We start from the raw sequence: 24129 nt of genomic DNA, 5'->3' as shown, positions 1-24129 counted from the left end.
TGTGTTGCACTCGCACGCGGGATGGAGACACGAGCCCACGTCACTTTCGCAGTATATTTTGACTCCAACCGCTATCCAATCACGTATCTTACAGCAACTATTCGAAGTTGTTGCCGCTCTGCTGGATACAGGTGCAGAAATTCTCTTGCAGGCAGCCACGATGCGGTTCATCATATCGATTGTCGTCGTTGGTCGTTCGCGGTAGACGACGTTTTCGAGAAATCCCCACAGAAAAAAGTCTGGGGAGGTCAAATCAGGTGAATTTTAACAGGTGAGTTCGATTCTGTATCAAGCAGAACGGCAACAACTTCAAACAGTTGCTGTAAGGTATGTGGTTGGAGAGCGGTTGGAGTCAAAAAATACCGCGAAACTTTCGGAAGTGACGAGCCATGGGGTCCGCGTCTCCATCCGCATGCGAGCGCGAATACCATACACACACAACAGAGGTGTAAATTCGACTGTACAACCTCCACGCGGTAATGCACTTTGGGTAATGCCGGCGGTATTGTAAATTTCAAGCCTTATAACTCGAAAAGTGCTCAATAAAAAAATATTTTATTATAGTGTTTTGAAAAGTTCTCGAGGTAAGCTACAAGAATATGCAATAAAAAATTGATCTTCACGTGATCTTCAAAGGACTATCCAAGGATCAACGGCACCATCTTATGTCCCCTTCAAAATCATAAAACTTTTCTACAAAACATTTTTTTCTAAAATCCCATGCTTTTCAGATTTTGACTGTTTAAAATAAAATGGAACACCCTGTATATCAATTAGACAACTGCAGATATTTTTACGGCAATGATTAAAAAAGAATACGGTCGCAATGTATAATATATAGTCTCTACATATTTATAATTGTAACATTTTCTTTTCTTCAATGAGTCGTAAAATGCACAAAAATTGCAAGACAGTTCTCACGCAATTTTGATACAGACTTAAATATATATGATATGCTGATATTATGAATAAGAAATGTTAAATATATTGTATTGTACTAAGGGCTAAAAATATATTATTGTACTAAATATTAAATATTTTATATCATATATATATATATATATATATATATATATATATATATATATACATTTTGTTAAGTATTGGATACAAATTTATCAACAAAAAACAATTTTGAATTTTGTAATGATATGAAATTTATCTTTCTGTAATTATATAATTTTAAACAATTAGATAATGACTTCCTCATATAAGTTAGTTACATATAAGTTACATATAACTAGATCTCGATAAAATACGTCTTATTCTTTGTATAAATATAAAAAGATAAACGAAACCTCTCGATATTTATTTAGTAATATAATGAACTACGATATGCCAATATTGCTGCTACATATAAAACAATATGTCTATATATAACTAATTTTATCAATATACAACAGACATATATGACAGAATATCAGATATTCTCTCGCAAACGATACCAGCATACATACACACATAATGATCCACACGATATACAGGTAATTATTTATATCACATATTTTATATATTCGTGTTTAGAAATCGCAATATTATATCATTTTTCGACAATAGCTTCTAATTGGAAAACAGCGTAATATCTACAAAACGCTATCGGCTCTCGTATCTTTTTGAATACAGTACTCTTTCATCTTCAGTGAAGCTAACCAAATCCTTTACACCTGTTTATGTTAATCGCAATACGAATGCATTGCGCAAAGATAAATACATTATAAGATCATAAGTATCGTACTAGATATTATCGATGCACCGCACATATAAAATGCTAAAAGCACGATGCGTAATTACGTGAATAAGTCTTTATCTTATAAATCTAATCGTTTCACCGTCATGAGGCATAAAATATTGATATTACTGTCGCGTCGGCAGTGTTTGTCCTTCATGAGAACAATATCAATGAGTTTTTTTAAGAAAAGTTTTTTTTTTAATTAATAAATCGATTATACAATACAGATAATGATCTTTCATATACGTTATATCGTTTATACAGAGTGCCTGGAAAAGATTACAAAACCTTTCGCGAGCGGGTAGAGAGCAATAAAGTCCTTTTATAATTTTTGTAATAATTATTAAGATAATAATTAAAATGGACTGGCAAATAAGCGCGTGTCCTCGCCAAACGATCGCACATTTTCTTGCCGTGCGACACTTGCTGCTGTTACGCCCATCCTCTACGGTCTAGTCGCGCTCTTTTGTTAATCCTTTTTAATTATTACCTTGATAATTATTGCGAAAATTGCAAAATAGTAAAGGACTTTTTCGTTCAGTTTATTGCGCTCCACCTGCTTACGAGAGGCTTCGTAATCTTTCCCAGAGACCCTGTATTAAAAATGTGTTATAAATGCAGCCTTGAACGATGCAGCATTATTTTAATTTTATTTTTTTCCCACAAACAAATTGTTTTACTTTTATTGATTTTAAAACGTACTGTTAATTAATGACAGAGAAAGAGATTTATTTTAATATGGCACATTAATAGCCCACGACAGGCTAATTAATATTTTATAATGAAATACCTGTTGGTAGAAATTTCACAAATAATGTTAATTTATTATTAATAATTTATCATTAATTATTACCATTATGATGGATGAAAGATAATGGGAAACTGAATAAATACGATCGCTTTTTAAATTCGGAAATTGTATATGCATTTGGCACTGTACCGGAATATTAATTATTATCGAAAGATTAGGCTTCTTGCCGATAAAATCGAAATAGAATGTACATCATTTATTCGTCATATATATACTCCTCATGTGTGAAAATATTCTCAGTAATAATTATTATATTTTGTAAAAGAATATTTTCCTTATATTTTACAATTTGGATTTAGTTTATGCTCCGAGACAGAAATAAAAATCTACATGTTATTATTCATTAAAATAAGAATTGCCAAACTTTTGTAACCATTTACAATTAGCAATTTTAATGTTCTGGCTTACTATGGACGGTATTCATAGTCCGTTCTTATATTTAAGATTGTCTTAAGATGTTATGAACCAATCATATTAATATTTTAAGACGACGACGATGACGACTTAAGATTATCTTGAATATAAGAACGGACTATGAATACCGCCCTATGACTTGAAAAATAACTCTGCAGTTCGATGATTCAAGATTTAGAAAATCTTATAAAATGTTTGTGTGTGCAATGTGTGCGTTAACTTAATAAAATTAATATAATAAATTGCTTAACATAATTAATGTTACTACGCAGTCATTAATTATTATCGTGTTGTTGTAACTAGGCAGGCTTTATCTTAAGCTTTGATCGGGCGGATATTTTATCCTCGATGTAGTATGTCTGTTTTGCAGGACAAACATTCTTCCTCTAACACAGATGAAAATTATAACATATGTAACGTATGAAGAATATACGTAAGTATTTTTCCTAAAAACTTTTAACAAAAAAATTTATTCCAATTGATTGGAAAGCCCGATTAAGGATCAAAGATCTTGCTCTTCATCATCTTCACCACCAAGATTTTCTTCGCTATCTTGTCGATCAGTTACCACAAAAACGGCCATGAAACCTTTATTCGAAATTGTATCGTCCGTTCTAAACCTTACCAGTAACGCCTCGTTCATGGAAATAAAATCGGTGGTATTCTACAACGTAAAAGCGATAATTTTATATAAAAATAAGACGCTTTAACGTCATTGGAATATTGTTTTACTATTGAATAAATATATACTTACGGAATTACCGCAAAATCGACCATATGGCGGGCTGGATGTATCTAAACCGGAGAAAACCTCGACAAAGTCATATCCACATTCAATTTCATACTCAAGTTGAAATGAACGAAAAGATAAGTGCACATTTTTTCCAAGTGGTGCTTCTATTATCCAGTCGCAGTCGGTTTTGTGATCGTAAGGATGATGGCCATATCTGGCGTGCGAATATAAGTGCTTCACTCTATCCGTTGCCATAAGATGACCGCCACAAGCTGCAAACACGAATTAGAATATCTCTATTGCGCGCAATGTATCATGACTCGAAGGATCCTCAAGTACTTTTTATTTGCGTTTCAATCATTTTGACTCTTGTCGTTAAAATATTTTAGAATTGGAATTTTTGTGTTGAAATTTTAATTACAAATGTTGTCGCAAATTTACCTGTGCTATGAGTCGCTAGAAATCCTTTCCTTTGCACGGAAGCATCGCTTTTGAAAACCATGTACATTTGGTTGCCCGTTGCAAGGATCGGATGTGGTTCTTTGGTACCGCAAAATCTACCTAAAGTAATGCTGTCTGGTGAATCCCCGTCATAAATAGCGATGTGATCGTACGCGCATTCTTGGTGTGGCTCCATCTCAAAAACTTTGAATACCTGCGAAATTGTCATAAATTTCTTTTTCGTATTTTTTTTTCAAATATTTTCCCTCTCTCTCTCTCTCTCTCTCTCATTTGTTAATGTGTCAAGGTGCAAAATTATTTAAAACTTTGCAAAATAAAAATACAAACCAATTTTATTCGGTGACCCGGCATTGTAGTAAAATGCCAAACGCAATCTTTACGACCAGGATAATATTCCGGATAGTTCGGTGAGGTAATTGTTCCCATGGGCGCGGTAATCTCGTATTTACAACCACCTTCTTTGCAATCGTGACTGTTCTCGTGAAGTGTGAAACCGTTGTGGCAAGAACACTGGTAAGAGCCTATCGTATTTTTACACTCGTGTTGACACCCTCCATTGTTATTGGCACACTCGTCTATATCCGTAAAAAATACAGCAGCGAAACCCGATTTTTGGACGCTGTTACAATGAAACGTATGACATAAATGACGAGCATTAATTGTATCTTCCGATATGTCTTGATGTCTTTACACTATGACAATTTAATATCAATTTCGAATCGATTTTAAATATTCTTACATGATTGAGCAAGTTAATCAAATATAAATACAAGGGTAAGTAAAAAACTGCAAGGACATTTGAAAAATCAGACTCTTTGAAAAGAAGTCCCTTTACTTTTTTTACTTTTCCTCGTAGTATCGAAAGTAATAATATAGAAAAACATAACACTGCAAGGTTTTCTACAACGCATAAAGCAGGTAAACTATGCACTGAAAAAAAATTGAACGGATACACGACATAAAATAAAACCTGTTATCAGATGTAAAGGTGATTCTCATAAAATTGCCTTCGGATGTGATTAGTGGCGGTAATCGCGCGCCGCAATATATCCCATGCTTTCTAAAAACTTCGTCGCCAAGCTTGCTCGCCACCTCCACGGAATCATACTCGCATTCTTCCTGATATACATTGTTGCCCTCGAGATCGAAATGCGTGAAATTGAGAGTAATACGATATTGAGGAGGAGCGACAATTTCCCAGACACAATTTTTGTTTCCTGGATATGTTTCAGGAAACGATGGACTTGTTATAGTGCCGTTTGTTTCGTCAAAAAATCCACCGCAAGCATCTATCAAGAATAGAATTTATTATGACTGAGATATAGTTTCAATTAAGAGAGATGGGTAAAACACATTTTCCGCTTTTACCCCTGTTTACCTTCGCAATGCTTGCCATCGGAATGTAACTCATAACCAATTTTACAAGAGCATTCGTATCCGCCGAGTGTATTGATACAATCGTGCTCGCAACCATGATCCGTCAGCACGCACTCGTCGAATTCTTAAATATTAAAATGGCAAATTGTTCACATGCTTTGCGTACAATAATTAGTCAAAAAATATGTTTTTGTTCTTTTGTTATACATACCTTTCATAAAAGTTGCCGAAAACCCAGCCTTTTGCACGGAACCGTCACTGACAAACTTAACAAGCAGTTTATTTCCCGTCGATTTAATATCTGGCGGCACCTTGTAACCGCAATAAACGCCGATTAAAGGAGAATCGTCGTTATGTCCGTCACGCACTTCGACGTAATCGTACACGCAATTATCATGATTCTCGATCTCGAAAGACTGGAACTTCAAAGCCACTTGATAGTCCTGAGGCACGGACAGCTTCCACACGCATTCTTTACTGGATTGATATTCTTCTGGATAATTCGGCGACTCCAGATGACCTATGCCATCTAATTCGACATCGCCACCGCAAACAGCTTCGTAGCTTGCCGTGAAACCGCGATGACCACTTTGCCGATTAGACGTCACATATGTTATCAGCATGCGACTTCCGCTCGACACTATTGGCTCGTGCATCTTGCCACTGCCGCAATATCGACCTGAGAATCAAATAAACGACGGAGGAAAGCGTGAGCGAATTATAAAATCATGTTATATATAGATATAGGATGCGCATTGATAAAAGAAGAAGGTGTGCTTCAACTTAAGGGGATGCTGAAGTTGTCCTGTTTAACCAATATCGTAATAACAGGTTATTTTTTTATTGCTTTGATAGAATCACAAATCCTTTTGTGTGATTAAAGTACACATGCTAATTGTTCGGCGGGTGGTCAAATTAAAATTAAAAAAAGAAAAAAATTTGTATGAACCAACGTATGTCGGTAAAATTTCTAAATCTTTTTTTTTTCGTTTTAATTTGATCAGCCGCCAAACAATTAGCATGTGCACTTTAATCGCACAAAAGGATTTGTGATTCTATAAAAAGCAATAATAAATAATTTGTTTTATAGGTACCGATCTGTTTTACCTTCTATTTTTCGTGAACTTTTTTTGGCTGCATGGAATAAAAAATCCTTTCAAATTAACCGTTTCCTATACTATCAGTATATGAACTTTAATTACAGAAAAGGATTTTTCATTCCACGCAGCCAAAAAAAAAGAATTTCACAAAAAATAAAAGTCGGTAAAACAGGACTCCAGGATCCCCTTAATTGTGTTAAATTAATTACGTACATCTCCTTCACAATATAAAACAGTTTTACTTTTTCTCATAATCGAAATATTGACTACGGGTAATTATTCAGATGCATAAGTTTGTTGGATTCTTAAAGACATTCTCACCTAGTACTCTGCTCTTATACCAGTATCCGTCTCGAATCTCAAGATAATCGCTGCGACAATAGTCGCTTTTGAATATATCAAGTGACGTGATATTCAGGACAATACGTTCTCCATGCGTCGCCGTAATCCTCCATTCGCATCGTTCTCCATCGCTAGGTGGTGAATTGTTCGGATGATTCGGCGATCCAAAGCTACCGCTGTTCTCCTGAAAGGTTCTACCGCATTCTGCGAATTCACCCCATCAATTTATTTCATTTTAGCATGTATAGATTTCAAAAGATTGACATGTATCTCAAAAAAGAAGCAAGATTCGGCAAAAAGAATATAAAATTGGCTGTTCGTCTTACATTTATCTTTTTATCGATGTATATCGTCATCAAAATCGAAAGACTCAACAATGAAAATTAGTAAATATGCATTTCAACGTCAACTTTTTTCCCTCTTGCATTACAATTTTTAAACTAAAAAGAATAAAGATAAATTAGATGAAAATACTTACTGTGACATTTATACAAAAGATTCGTTTGCGCGATGTCGCCTTCGCTTAGTTTGATTCTTTGCCCGATCTCAGGTCTTTTTTTTCCAGGAGATTCCAGAGGTAAAATCGTGTCTAGATAAGTGCCTTTCGAAAAGGTGTTCTTTGCATAGTGCATGATTGAATCATAATCGTATGGCAAGCCAAGAGAATTCACTTCCTCTTCGGTCAATTTGTTGAAATTGTACTCCTGGCCTATAAAAAGGCACATAATATTTTTGTTAAATTCTAATCTAAAAAATATTTTTATAGAATAGAATCAGAACTTTATGAATATTTGAGACTGTACTCGTAAAAATCATACATTATTTTATTTCTCTATTTCTTTAACGAGAAATTGTATTGATGTACTTATTTGTAACATTTTTATTTCTACTATAATAAAGTGATTGCAAATTTCTATTTAAAAAAATAAAACCGATTTAAAATTAATCAAATAACAAGCTTTGTTGTCTACTCGATAAATTTACATTTGCAATTTATTTTTTTCACTTTTTTTCTTAGATTATAATATAACAATGTATTATTGTAGCAGTGTAGCTAGCGTTATATATTTCCAAGTTATGTTCCGCATTGCATAACGACTGGGACAGCAAATACAGTTTACATAGCAGTTTGCATGTCAGTGGCTTTTAAGCAGAGAGTCAAACAAACTGCGCGGAGCATGGCGATAAGCTGCTTTGCCAACTAAATAACTCAGTGGAATCAACGTAGCGAGCTACTGCGAATTATTCGACAATCGATAATCTCTGGTGTTTATTCCTTGTAAATATCAGATAATCTAGTGCCGTTATTGCTCCTAATAATCGGTAAAATTTGCAGATTTTCGATAAATTAGACTTTAATTAATAATCTGAAAATGAAATAAAACAGATTTATCACGACAAACAGATAGCTAGAATGATTGCTTTGCGCCAACAAACATAATCCAAGGCATATACAATGTTAACTCATGAATATTCAGCTTAAAATATTTTAAGTCTTTTCCATTTGTACTCATCATTTCATGATAAGCGTATTTAATGAGTAAATATCTTTGAAACATGCCGGTACTAAATATATATTTGTAATCCTCCGATATTTGCAATGCATTGGCTTTGCAAATTGTAAGAATAACGTGTAAGAATAACGTGTAAGAATAACGTGTATAAAAGAAAATGATTGGAATAAATAAAAAATAAAAATTCTAAAGACTCTAATAGTTGAAAATAAATAATAAAATAATAAAATATCAAAATAAAGAATATGAGGCAAAAAGAGCGACTGCCAGTTGTTCGTGCTTCAAATAATATATTCTTACAAAATAAACAGATGTTTCGACCTGTTACCAGGCCTTCTTCAATGTATAAACATTGTTTAACGCACGCAAGTTTTCAAACTATCAAACCAACATATAACGCCACGCACACGTCGAAACGTCTGCTTATTTTGAATAATATAATTAAAATTACTGGAGAATGGCATTTTAATCTAATTAAAATTAATTAAGAATGACTTAAATATATGTGTAATAATGAATAAATGATAAGAACTATAAATCTAACCTCGTTAATGAAAAATCGATACAAAATTCGTTAAAAAATTTATCCCTACTAGTTCCAACCACCTGTGGATTGTATAGGAATGGCAGAAATCAGGTAACTAATCTTGTCATCATCCCTACTTTGAATATCCCCCTTTTTCCTTGCATAATTTAATATATAATCTTCAAAGGATAGATTTTAATCGTTAGTCGCAATGATGGATCGCAACTCGATTACATTTTGAAATTGCGAGCAATTTAGCTCGCAGTATTAACGTCATTAACGTGATGTGTCTTTTATTCATAGATATACTTTAAAAAAGAGCACGCATTCCCCGCTGTATACATTATTATTTTATGCGAGCCAAAACAAATGAATTTATATTCATTATTTACTTTATATAGATTTAAAAATCTTCAATGTCACACGCATACCGTGCACAATACAGCAAGATTTAGAATTTCAATTTTGAAGCAAATTAAAATCTCACTCACCGCTCATAATGTTGTCGCGAATGATCTGCACGTGACGATCTCGATCTGGTCGGGTGTGCTCGTGCCAGAATCCAACGACGTGGCCCAACTCGTGTACGACTATACCAAACTTATCACAGTTTTTCCCGATACTAATGGCTTGCGGCCCATTGCCCCTCTTTCCAACAAAGGAGCAGCATCTGCCGAGAAAAGTGTGTATTGAGCATCGAGCATCGATTATCGTGCCAGTATTGTGCCGTGCGACGCGACTCACCCGCAAGGTCTTTCCGTAAACAGGATGTAATTGGGATGCTCCCTCTGCATCCTCTCCACGAACTTGATGCACGTGAAATTTTCCCAATGTCTCATCGCCTGCTTGAACAGGGCCTTGTGCGCACCGGAGAAATTTCCGTCAATTTCGTAAGGGATCACGCCGTGATCCCACACTCGTTCTTTCCTCGCAGTAGCCGCTCGGCGCATCCTGCCGCGTCTATACGCTAGGTACTTCGGTTTGTGTTCCATATTGTAGAATTCGATGGAACGAAGACGTCGATCGTGGACGGAGATCACATCGTCCGGTGCATCGCTAAGAAAATCGTGCATTCGTCAATTGCAATGACGGTGAGAAAATCTCCGGAAAATTCTACACACACGCAGGCACGCTCTCTTTCTCTCTCCCTCTCTCTCTCTCTCTCTCTCTCTCTCTCTCTCTTTCTAGCAATATATAATATTTTCTTAAATATTTACTTAAATTAGCCTATATGTGAGTATGTATTGTGATTTTGCAATAATTTGAGATATTAAGTAAAATATTGAACTCAAATCCTCTCTTCGTCTCTTTCATTTTGCTGATAAACAAAATACATCAAAAGTATTGATTGCAGATGTAAGCAAAGCTACAATGAATTGCGATAAAAATGTAAAATTAACACGATCAGCAATACTACGTGCAGTCTCTTCGTGCAAAATGTGTAATTTTAGAAATAATATAAAACGCTGGCCTTTCTCGATTCGAAAACAAGTAGTTGGCGAAAAAAGTGTGGCGATAAAAGCGGGCTGCCGCGCGCAAATTGACGGCATTGTGAGCGTGTAACTTTTTACGAGAACGGATAAAAGTGTTGTGCCGCGCAATGTTCGGGATCACGTTTGATAGCGTCATATATGATTGAGAAAAGAGGGAAGATGCGTATAAAAGCAAACGAATATTAATGATGGTGCTGGCCGAGCGGAAAGAAATCATGATGTAGCACCACAGAATCGCTTCAGTAACGCTATTGTTTCACATTTTACATTTCGATATTTTTGATGCGATACGCCGCATCAAGCTCCTTGCGCAAATATCGAGGTAATTTGAATCACACGCGTGCTTATGCGTCCTTTGCAATTTTTCTGCCACTCGTTTACTAGCACTAATTACTGGAGAGATGCGCGTAATTCTCCCGCTCAAGTCCACCTTTTCAGCCAGCCAGCCGTCCAACTCCAGCTGGCAGCACTTAGACAAGGCGTTTCTGAATCAGTAGGGCGTTACAATTAATTAGCGTGCCTTGCATGTAAGTCGCGCTATAAGTATACGTCCGCATTGCGAGGAGACGAGGAGGAGCGCAGCAGAGTGCGTTAATGAATCCGGTTGAAATGCATTTACCATGCTTCCTCTATATAGCTCGTTGCGAGAGCCTACTGCCATTGTTTCGAGGGCCCAACAGCCCGCCCATTCTACCCCTATTCCGACATTAGCACTTGTAATTGATGTGGGCTTACAAAAAAACTTCCACGGACACACGCGCGTTGACATGTCAAAGAAGAAAGACTGAGGATGCTAAGAGATGCTGATCGCAAAATAAGAATATAGTCATCTCATCGCGATGAGGTCCATAGAATCAAGCATGGCAAGTACTCGCGCATCGCGATGAAACTAATTGATGCGTTAAGGGGATCCTAAAGTGGTCTGTTTTATCTATTTCTTTCAAACACACTTAACTTTTTTTTGGCTGTGTAGAATGAAAAGTCCTTTTCTGTAAGTAAAGTACATATGCTAATACACTACGGACGGTCGATTTTAAAGGATTTTTCAAGCCACGCAGCCAAAAAAAACGAATTTTACGAAAAGTAGAAGGTAAAACCAGACCACATACGTCTCTGTTTTACCTTCTACTTTTCGTAAAATTCGTTTTTTTTGGCTGCGTAGCTTGAAAAATCCTTTCAAATCGACCGTCCGTAGTATATTAGCATATGTACTTTACTTACAAAAGGACTTTTCATTCTACACAGCCAAAAAAAAGTTAAGTGTATTTGAAAAAAATAGGTAAAACAGACCACTTTAGGATCCCCTTAAAGCATATTTCTCGTTTCAGCGTTTGTCAAAAATAAGATGCGTGAAAAGTTTGTCTGCGTCGGTGTGTTGTTGAGAGCTTATGGTATGTCGTCTCATAAAAAGAAAATTAATGCACAACAGGCTTTCGAAACGTGAGTCAGAAAAACACAGTCTCTTATTGTTTATCGAACAACCATTTCGCGTTCCGTGGCAAAGCTTTCATTGTAATATACATGCTCTGTATACATGTTATACGTATCAGTGTGCTAATCCCACGAGGGTGAAAACCCGAAGGGGCCGCGGTATATACATAGGGATTAAGGAACGCACTGGACGTAGATTGAACTTTGAAACAAGCTTACGAAAGCGCGTGTTTACGGCCTATATCCGATACCGTGAAACATGATCGCTTGGTGATTCCCGACGAAGCTCTAGAGAATTCTGGGCAGCCTTGCTGGACCCGCGAGTGTGCGTTCCGCGTACGCAACGCGGGTTAGTGGAAACTCTAGAAAGGATGAACAAAGCAGCGCGTACAATGGATTTCTTTTTTCTCTCTTTTTTTTTAAAGCTTACAACCCAGATAAAAAATGGCATCTATTATTTACGTATATGTAAAACTCCCGGCTAGAAATTATTATTATAGCGCCTTTGTCTCGTTTATCTATATCCATTATTCAATATCCATTATTCCGCCATTATTGAGTTAAGATGATATCTCGGAAAAATAATAAAGAGATTGAATTTATTATGATCGCGAGGAGAAAATTATTGTATTTTAGCATTTAACAGTAACGGATGATTTATATTTAATAGACGTGCATAACGCGCGCGCGGACGGCAACGATAATGCGCGAGCGGCGTACCTGGTGAGGCATCGCGCGATACGAGACGTTGCTGCCAATGTTGACAAGTTATTGGCAGTTCGAGGGCTGAAAATGCCCGGACGCGGTAGTATCGGACCCCATTTTCCAGCTTTATGAGATGACGGCCATTGTTATTGGCATTGCGAGATGGCTCCGCGCTGACGGAAATACTGTTAGCGATACTTGGAGATTGATGCGCTCGCCAAATGGAAGAATAGAGTTATGTCAAATCGCGAATCACCCGAGCACAGTGTAATCGCCCATAGTGAGTCGATGAGCTTTTATTTTTGCCGTGTACACACGAAAACAACTCACACGCGTCATCCATCACGCGCTGAATATTGCATAAGGATAAACAACTTTAATATGACTACATTTTCTCAACGTTTCTATATATACTTATTATACGCTAGGTGGCATCGTAAAATTTGAAGAGAAACAAAAGCTGAGGTTTTTTTTATATTTTCAAGCTGCTTAACGATATCATAAGCAAAATGCAGTTAATAGCAATTTTATATTGGTCAAAATTCTGCCAAAACCTTCTCACAAATTATTGTAATAATTGTAACGTTTTAACAAATAACTAATTAATCGGTCGTACTATATGCATAAACATTTGCGGTATTTCGACTGTACATTTAAATAATACTAATCTGATGATATACAATTAGGTCGATCAATGTCCCAATTTTACGAATACAAGCTTTTTTCAACCAAAATGAAATATATCTCTATATGATAATATCTATAAAATAAAAATCTATCTATGCTTCTTTTTCTTACCTTCTATGATGATGATGTCGGCGTCGTCGGTTCGATAAATTTTGCGTATTCATTTTAGGTTGCACAGTCGATATTTCTTGGATGCTATCTCTATATACGTGACCTACATATTTACTAGCCTCGGTAGAAAAAGCTGTGGAGGTTGAAAATTCGAGAGGCATGTCATCGGTCTGTTGTCTGGCTTTCGTTGATTCCGATATCGATGTCGTCGTCGAAAGCTGTCGATGAACTTGTCGTCCGGAGTGTCTTTTCTTCGGAATTTGGGTTGATGATTCTAATCTAATAGAATAGACACACAATAATCAATTAATTTTCAAATTTATCAATTATCATTTTTTGCTGCACTCTTTACGCGCGCGTGTTTTTAAGCATACGCATATACATATAAAATCACAAATATACAAAAGAACGGGTAAAATTCTTCTAAATTACAGAAAATATGTATGTATTTGTTTTTAGACAATAGAAGCCAAGTTAATGATATTATTTTGGCGTGTACAGCGCATCCTGCATATTAATATCGCGCTACTCTTTATTATCTTTTAGATTACGTAATTGCACTAAAAAAATTGTACAAAATCATATTCAAGCATGACATTTGAGAATAATATATGCTTGCGATAAACGTATATTTCCACAATTAAAATACAATTCAAATATAAAAAATATTCCATTGAACATCCAAATATTTAAACTTTTGAATTAAAATACGTGATAAAAAAATGTCTAAATGTATAAAACCCATTGTAGTACCTAAACTTAAAGCCCATATTTTTTACTGCAGAATTAGTATCGTCCATTCTAGCATTAAAGTTAAAACCGTCGTCGGATTCACCACCCATGCTATATTGATTGCGGTCTACCATGATCGGCTCCTGCTTCTCTTCAACGATTGCTTCATCGTGTTCGTGCAGGATCTGTTTGTTAGCATCCTGATTGCTCTTAAACTGGAGAATCTCTGAAATCAACGATTATCCCCTCTCGCATCAGATATTAAGACTGCTCATAAATATACAAAGTTGCGAAAGTGAATAAAAATTGCTTGTTGCAATTAGAACAAGTGTGATCTGTTATAAAATAAAAATATAACGTACATTTATTTATCTATATACATTAAATTAGGAAGATAGCGACCGTAGGGTCATTATTACATTTGGCAAAGACTTTTTAGCAAAAATTACCGCTAATTCTGTACGTAAAACGCGTCTAATAAAACGCAGTGGCGTATACATTACAATATAAAGTATATTCACCCGTAAGGCCTTCCTCTTCCACTTGGAGACCCTCTTTAAATATCTCTTCTCTGTACTTGTTCAATTCTGCGAGATAACTTTTATTTAACTTTTGCTCACGCCATTCTGTGTCGTATTTGATATTTGGCAGTGCGATGTCACCGAGAAAACGGTCTGAAATTAATTGTAAACGTATACGTATATAGTATAATTCCATTAATGGATTGAATGCACGCTGCGCGTGTAATAAATTAGAATTTTTTCAATCTGCGACGTCGCGAGCATACATGCAGCCCTGCGTGTTAGTGTTCGTTTCGGTTAATTAATTAGGCGTTCGCGCGCACGCACACACACGCGCGCGCGCTCACACCTCGGTAGGTATTAACGAGGTTGAAATCGCCGCATTCGCATCCGTAAATACAGCAACGAATTGCAGGGATGTAGTTACACGAAGCACCAAGGCATGTGTATTTATACTTGCGAAATATAGGAGGACTAATTCTAAAGATACTAAACTTCCAAATATATATCGATTGTGTACGTTCCATTCCACTGTTTCCTCCAAAATTTTTTTTCAGTTTCTTTATTTTCAATCGAATACTTGTCAATTCTATAAGCTACTTTATTGTAACGCAAGTTTCGAGGGCAGGAGAAAACAATGCTTTCTTAGAGGAAAATATAAAAAAAAAAAGATATTGGAAGGACTTGATATGTTCGAAATATATAAAACAGATGCACGCATCTTCTGCGCGAAATAGCGGATGCGGCCCTGTATAGCTCCGTACGTGAATGCATGTATATGCATAGTGCAGTCGGTTACAAACCACGTAATGCCAAACCCCTGTCCGCCTCGAATCGGTGATTTCGTGCCATTCAGGCGGGAGCATCGTCCGAATGTTCACATAAATTTGCATCGATGCCCCACCATGTATGCCATTACAAGTGATAAATACTTTTTAATTCGCCTCTTCCCCGTCTCTCACCCCATATTTCAGTATTATTTATTTACTGTGTAACATTTCTGACGCTCAATTGTAATATTGCTTTATATTTTTTTTTCAAATTCTTTACCTTTCCGCGAAACCGAATAATTATCGACACGTTAAAAAGCAAGCTCTCGTATGTGTACGTGTCGTTTTCGTTTTATATTAGAAAAGTTTTCGACAGGAAACATTTCTTAGTAAGAGAAAAGTTTTCGAGAGGAAGAAAGTGAAAATAATATTTAAGACGCTATCATTACGGAATCGTGGCAGAGAGTCAATTGGGATGTCGATGAACTGTTCCAATCTCCGAATCGATCTGAGAAGCCTCCTTTTCCATTTCCAGGACATTTGCAAGAGAATGTGAGATATAAGGGTGAGAGAGAAAGAGAGAGAGAGAGAGAGAGAGAGAGAGAGAGAGAGAGAGAGAGAGAGAGGGGGGGGGGGAGGAAGGAGAGATAGAGAAAGAGGGAGAGGGAGAGAAAGAAGGACAAACCGAACACTTTACAGAATAAAGTAGACTCCTAGTTAACTGAAAAGAGGGTTTGAGTTTTCGTACTGAACGCTTATAATAAAAAAATTCTATTGTCGAGTCAGTCATCATTAGATATTATTTCCCAAATTCGCCTTGCTTTTTTCAAGCTGTTTCATGTTCACTATCACCAGTATAATTACTCTAATTTTTAATATAAAGTTCATTAATTTGGCAGAAATAGGAACATTTGCTGAAAATATTGAATTAATATATAAAGCATGATAATCTCTTTACATTAAAAAAACAATATGTGTTTTTAATGTACAATTTGCTTCTACGATATCGCGTACGCTGCGATTATGCAATCTAGATTTCCGGTCATTATATTTCACACCGCAATTAATGGCGGATTTATTAAACGGACGAGATGAACAGAAAAGACGAAACCACCCGGGAAAGTGACAAGTACCTGATATTTTGACTCTCACATAATGCGACGTGCCGTATATGCGTGTATTACATATGTACGTTCGCGGATTACGTGAGTATGTGTACGAGTGTATGCTGTATTGATTCGAATGGAGAAGCCTCTCGCATCGCAGTGAGTCTCTATCGCGTCGGATTAAACGCTTGCGTACACTACTGACTGCGTCAACTTTATATATCTGTCTTCTTTCCGTTTCTTTTTTTTTTCACATTCTGCGCGCAGTGACACAATATTCAACAATGGATTTCTTTTGCCGATTAATTAAACAATGCCGCATTCATATTTATCATTGATAATTCGATCGCTCTTTACGATGCTGTTGAATCGCGAAAGCTGAGAAGTGTTCTCGTTGAACCAAACGCTACTTCTATAATCACATGTGAGTGTCACAGTTATTGGACAGTTTCGAAATTTGTTGTTTTAAAATATTGTATTAAATGCCGTAATTTTTTTAAAATATCAAGAGAGACAAACCATCGCATAAATTAAATCTTTTCAAAAATGATGAGTTGTTATTGACATTCGATAATCTGCTTGCTTATTATCATTAATGAATATTGTTCATCAAATAAGAGTTTAAAAAATTTGTCTAAAGAAAAAATAATTAAAAAGTAAATTCCGCAAGTACGATATATGTTTTTCTCTTCTAGAACTTTCAATTTTCTGCGATGATCGAGTAGCTATTTTCTAATATCCATTAATATTACTGTCCACGTAGAGCTTCTTCGATTTTTTTCTTTTATTTTACTAATCTGCCAGATTCCGCAGCTAGCGTTCGAGAACTCTACTACAGTTCTTTTTACACTATCTTTCCAGCGCAATTGTAGTTTTTCTGTTGATCTCTTTCTATCTATCGCTATTCGATCAAAATTATAGTTTTGATATCTACTTTTTTAAGTATTTTCCATCAATGTCCTGCACATTTAAATCGGATTATTTTGACATTTAGTAAAAGAGAATTTAATTTTTAATATATAATATTTCATAACATTCGCGTGTTTATGTTAAATTTTTTATATTTCTTTATTCACAAATTATTAATACTAATCTTCTTCTCAAACCTTCCAAGTATGTGTTAAAACTGTAATAAAATTAATAAAAAATTTCTTGGAAAGATTTATTACGTTTATAATCCCTCTAAGCTTCATACACTTGTGTGTACTCGTACGTACGTACAGTTTCTGAATGGTTTTGTAGAACTCGGTTTATGAGATCACATTTATAATTCATTCATCATGCTGCTCTCAGAAACAGCTTTTAAAACGAAATCTATTTAGATGGGATGAAAAATTTATTGAGATATAGCGAAGGTATTGGCGCGCTTTGTGAACAGTGCGTAATTATTACTGCTCGCAAGTAACTTTTGCACTCATAATTGCGAATACGCAATTTCCGAGCTAATCGCAACAATAGACTGTTTATTAAGAAATGATTCCTCTCGAGGTGACTATCATTTTGTTATTTGCCGAGTGATAATAAGCTTATGTCAATAATGATTCATTATGTTTACAACATTTCTCTACAACATCATTTCTGTAGACTCTGAATCTACAAATCATTGTAACGGCAGGAGTTTGTGAAAATTAATTTCAGTCGGTCAGTTAGAAATTCGAATGACAAGTATTTCTAGTTGATGCTTCCATCTTTTTCCTCATCACACTCTCTTCCGTCATCGCCCCAAGTCTTTCATCCCAAGTGAGCATCAACCTAATCCCGAGGGATAAATCCTCATCACGTTTGACTTCTGCGTCACTTTCTACTTCCTGAGTTTGATTCAACTGAATGCCGTCGTTTCACGTTCATCCGAAATAAATATCAAGTAATTATATATATTTTCTTTATTATATATATCGAGCCTCTAAAAAAAGAGTAAATCTGTTGTATAATGTAAATTCTTGAGATTTTTCTATCACGAGCAGCGGAGCAATCGTGAAAAATAATTCGCTATAGAAAAAACGAATTTATTATGAAATATACAAGCGGGACGCTGCATTATCCGTCGCTATAATGTTACGTATAAACGAATAACTGTCTCAAGTATGACGGAGCTCGATGATTATAATTATTTATATACGTCTTGCAGTATTGTACTTTCTACTCGAACATAATATGTATTGAAACGGCTGTGCTGAATCTGCTAACTTGTTTAACATATTTATTCAAACTTTTAATAAATATATGGTAAAACACTGAATCTCGCGTTTTCTCGCTTAGAATTAAAGAAAAAGCCGCAGAAACTGCGTGCCAGTGGCGTGGCAGAGGTCGAAAGGTTATCTCCCAGCGTGATAATCAAGCAAACAGAAGAAAAGCAAGGCGAATGGCATGGTATATCGGCTTAACCGAATCGACTCTAATCGACTTGTAATTTATGAGTGGCTATCTTGAATAATGTTCCCTATCTTTCACGACTTGTACCGTTACTAAATAGTGCACTAGTATGCTCGTACAGTTTACTCTAAATATTTTCAATTATATATAAAAACGTGAAAGGAAATCTAACATTTATCGAAGTCTCACTGACACAACGCGATTTATATCTGCTGTATGTTCGGCATTAATTATTGTAAATTAACAAGTAAACTTTATCGATGTCATCGAATCATAGATTTTGTTTGCTTTTTATTTTCTATGTCTTCCTGGAAAAAGACTTTTGCTTAATATTATGATTGTATTACATTATTTTGCACAGAGTGGAGTGGACTCTTGCATTGAATTGTTTCATTTGTGATGTTTATTGTTAGTTAAGTATCTCGTTGCACAGATATGAGTTCGCGTAAATAGATGCATATGTAACGCAATTTCAGAATATACCACGAAACCTTCGAGTACGCATTCACTGGAATCACTGTCATTGGATACAGATATAATTTTACATCTTGCGGTGAAACTTACGCCGCACCAGTGTATCTTCATATTTACTATTAGTCACAATATTATACAAAAATATAGAACAAACGCAACTACGAGAATCCATGTGTTACATATGATAATCTATACAACATTTTTTTATGTTCTTTGTATTCATTTTTTGTTTCAATAAAATAATTCGTGACATATGCATGTAATAATGAAAAGGTTTATGCAATTAATAAGATCGAGGTGAATATACGCTTTTAGACTGAAATCACGACGTATGTATATAATGAAGTTCTACGTAATTAGGACGAGAAAGGATCGTGTGTTAGAAGAGCATCATGCGCACACCTGCACACATATGCATCTACTAAGCTGCATTATAGCTGCGTTACGGGAACACGCGATCTCGACAGCGATTCGAGCAGCTAACTTTTCCTTTGGTCTTCTAGAGCAACACCGAGAAGTGCGACATGCTTTTTCCTCATTAGCGAGGTGTACGTTCGACTTGGCATAAATATGATCTTTATGAAAACTCTCTACAAGCGTTTAATGCAATTACAAGCTGAAAATTTTGTGAACCACATAGCAATAGGAAGTAAAGATTTTTTTCATCTTTTTCATATAAAACAATTGTAGTATAATAAACAATATGTAATAAATAATCCACTACTTGCAATCTTTTTTGCACAAATTTATGCATTTTTATCGGAATAATAATTTTAATTAAAACAAAATGTAATAGTGGAATTTCTATAAAGTGTTATAAAATCTAAAGAGAGAATTCTGTAAAATTTACCGCGCTCGTACATTGGAAATAAACTGCTCTTATCGACTCATCGATTATGCGAAATAACGCAGGTTTTCATCTCTATATAAATTGCTAAAATTTTAAAGAACGAATAATTCAAAGATTTCCGCTAACAATCTACATTGTAGTCCGCGATTAAATTTGCAAACAGTAAATGAAAGATTTGCTACTTTTTCCGCAACAAGTTGATTTGTGTACTATTTACTTCGTATTTTCTTATTTTGTTATTATAACTCTCAAAGGCAAATCTATCCGATAATTTTAATATTCTGACGATGTGATCACGTTATTATGTTCGTACGTAATATAAACATTAATTTTCTAAAACTTATCTTTTTAAAAGATTTATTTAGCCTATTATTATTTAATTTGCACAAAAAAATTGTTTCTAATTGTTTATTATACTAGCAACATTTTTTTCAACAATTTTTAACATAATAAATGAACAGAAAATAAATAATCTGAAGGTTTGTAGTTCTTTAAAGAATCATGCCGCTATACACTAATACAAATAGAAATAATGAGTAATAAACAGACGTGCTAATTAAAGTCATTCAAGTCATTCAAGTCATTCAAGCGCACGCGTACCCAACGAATTTTTGAATTCGACTTTCTCAAAAACTTGTTTCTACATCTTGTAGAAACTAAATATGTGCCTAATTCGATTTATATTTTTACACCAAGTATCTCTTTCTGAAATTTATCTCTTATTTGATTTCCCTATCACGAATTACACTTTGCTCTGCATTTCAGAACAAAAATTCTGTTCTTTCTTTCAAATAAAGCTAACATTATGCCTCGAAAAATATGCCATGCCGTATTATTTTTCATCTTCTTCTTTTTTACTCCGCTGCTAATTCGTATGGAATTCTCGAGATACTTTTTAAATAATTACTTTAAAATAAAAAGATATACCTATCTCTTAGGGCCGATTGTTCTAACTTCTTGATAGACTTAACCTTTCAGTTATTTAAAATAAATATCAGTAATTCTTACGCGGTGGTTGGAATATCGAGTAAAATTACCTCTTGGCAATAACAATTTAATCCGTAGGTAAATTTTATCAACAGATAGAGCAGTTATTGATATTTATTTTAGGTAACTGAGAGATAAAGTCTATCAAAAAATTGGAACAACCGGCCCCGATCTTTCTTGCAATTCAACACTTAATCTTTTCATTGACAAATTTATTTATTCGTCATCAGTTTATTTTCCGGTTATTTTAGCTTATCGTTAAACTGAATAAATTGTTTAAATATTTATTTTCGGCATGCATACATTAAATTATATTAAAATGCTGTGTAATTATAAAAAAATTGTGTAATTCAAATATTAAGAGGAAAGGACACATTGAAGAATTCAAGTGTGCGTTGAATACGTTGAATATTTGTAATTTGCCGTTAAATGAAAATTTGGTACATCAAAATATTGTAAATCAAACTTGAAATTATTTAAAATATCAAATTTATCTTATCCAAATCTGCATTTGTAAAAAGTTTTTCTCTCTCGCTCTTTTAATTTTAACAATCATAATTACAAGATTTGTATATCTGTTGATGCTATGAGCCAAAACATTTTTCTTAAAAATATATACAAAATTTGTAGATAAAACAAAATATCATAATTTGTATGAAAAATGTATGTACATTCCAATATTTCCGTAAGCTTATTAAAATTATTTGAATATATTGATATAGAATAATGAATTATTCTATATAAATTAATGAATAATATCGTTATCATGCAACTGATAAGAAAAGATCGAATAGTATTAATAATACTAAACGGTGAATCATCCGTTTTCAACCAGCGACAATCCGATATCGAACTTGTACATTCTTTTTTGCACTCACCAGCTTTACAGATATCGATGTCCAAATCTCCGGTGATAGCATGCGGAAACTTAATGGTAAGTAGTTCTTCGATGGAGAACTGATGTCGTCGTTTACGCGTTACATCGGTATCATTCTTAACGGCCCGGCAATCGACGATCTTCGCCAACAGGCAAACGATCGCGAATATCAAGAGCGGTTTCATCTCGAGATTATCGGATAGAATATCGATATAACGACGACGACGACGACGACGGCGGCGACGACGACGACGACGACGGCTGCGACGGCGACGGCGACGACGACGACGACGACGACGACGACGACGACGACGACGACGACGACGACGACGACGACGACGACGACGACGACGACGACGACGACGAAGATGAGAACAAACTCAAATAACGGCTGGTATTCATAACAAATTAAATGTACTATTGTCCGCGCGTATGCATTTCTGTATTAGCGACAGAAATCAGTCAACTCAAGTGCAACGTTGATTTGACAACTTGGCCGAGTCATTGATCACATCAGCATTCCGCACGCTTACATCTCGCGAAAACAAGCGAGAACATGTGAAAACAATTTGCAGGCGTACGGTCACACGAATTCCTCATATGCGGTATCTTTGCAAGTCCATCTAATGATCACGCTACTCGCACATTTGATCGTTTAATTAATGAACGGACGAAGTTCGCGTCGTGATTCGCGCTCTGGACGGAGCTGACGATGATCCTCCTCGCATGGAGAACGTGGAGAACAGACTGATCGTCCCTCGCGGCGGACACGACGCGTCGTTCGAAAGCGCGCGCTCGCACTGGCATTAAGTCGAGAGAGGGATGTGAAGGAGAAGGGGGATATACGGTATATGTATATCCAGAGGGGATGCCAGAAACAACCGGCCTCCTCCCTCGCAAATCCTGTACACCGGGGGAGGCCTGGAGGCCGAGACACTGACCGAGCTTTCGTACTTCGATAGCGAACAGTCCTACGAGATTCTTTACAAACACGTACGAATACTCGCGTGTTTTTTTTTTTATTAAAATGGTTCGAATAAATTATCACGAAAATCTTTTTCAATTAAATGACAGCTTAATTAAATAATGTGAGGATCAATTGATGCATTATAACACAATGAGACTTTACTGTCATCAAGCGTGCAGTTTTTATGTGTGAAAATTGCGTTGCCTCATGTTTAAATGTAATGTAAAATGATAGTGACTTATTAAATGTTACAATCAATTTGTAAATATTGCGGTATTGATACAACTCGCCCATTGCGATAATGTTCTTAAATATTGAACTAATAGTGATAAATGGCACACGATCGATCGAGATAGCATCGCTCTTATGAAAAATATTTTAAGATGCTATTTTTGGTTTAAATCTTTATACGAAAGTAATAAAAGTGCGCGCGCGCGCGCGCGTTGAATATGTACGTATGTATGTGAGCGCGTGCGTCGATAAATATTCGAAAACTCTCACGATTCATATTTGGCCCTGCGCCCTTGGAACATGTGTTTTCTATCCCACGCGACGATTTCTATCGGTCAAGTATTAAGTATCGGATTACTGTTACGGGATCACGCTGTTAGATCCCGCTTGTCTATTCAAAAAATAAGTGCATGTCGGCGCTATCGAAAAAAATTCTTCATAAAAACAATCTCTAAAAATATGAGACAAAAAATATTCCCTTCCAACCCCAGAGAGTTTACAATTCACAGAACACAAATCATTATTCGCGGTTGTATGACAATAGGATAGATCTGGAAAATAATCTAAGAAGTTGGATAAAATTCTTTTCACGTTTCTTGCAATTTTAAGATTGTTTTTGTAAAAACTGCAAATTGTTTTGTACTCTTAATATTTTGTAAAAATGTTATTTGATTATTAAATATTATTACTGAAGACCCTTATAAGTTGCATTATAGACTAATCTTTATTACAAAATAAAAATTTAATTTACTCCCATAGATTTTCCGTTGTTGTATAGAAAAAGTATTTCTTTTCTATATTTTATG

General features: G+C 35.3%; 1 protein-coding gene across 1 annotated transcript; it reads right to left on the bottom strand.

Annotated features, from left to right (window-relative positions):
• Positions 1-1288: 1288 nt before the first annotated feature.
• On the bottom strand, positions 1289-22951 carry tok (tolkin). Its single transcript, XM_012373470.2, has 15 exons — positions 22127-22951; positions 14689-14841; positions 14189-14393; positions 13436-13714; positions 9753-10064; positions 9500-9678; positions 7447-7677; positions 6948-7172; positions 5738-6205; positions 5528-5650; positions 5120-5438; positions 4477-4768; positions 4129-4342; positions 3709-3959; positions 1289-3618 (listed from the first exon to the last, which is right to left on the bottom strand). Exons 1-15 carry the CDS (start codon positions 22308-22310, stop codon positions 3457-3459), a joined length of 3597 nt encoding a protein of 1198 aa, XP_012228893.2. The 5' UTR covers positions 22311-22951; the 3' UTR covers positions 1289-3456.
• Positions 22952-24129: the final 1178 nt, after the last annotated feature.

This window comes from Linepithema humile, chromosome 3 (assembly GCF_040581485.1).
Source record: "Linepithema humile isolate Giens D197 chromosome 3, Lhum_UNIL_v1.0, whole genome shotgun sequence".
NCBI lineage: Eukaryota > Metazoa > Arthropoda > Insecta > Hymenoptera > Formicidae > Linepithema > Linepithema humile.
This window is presented reverse-complemented; position numbering and strand designations above follow the sequence as displayed.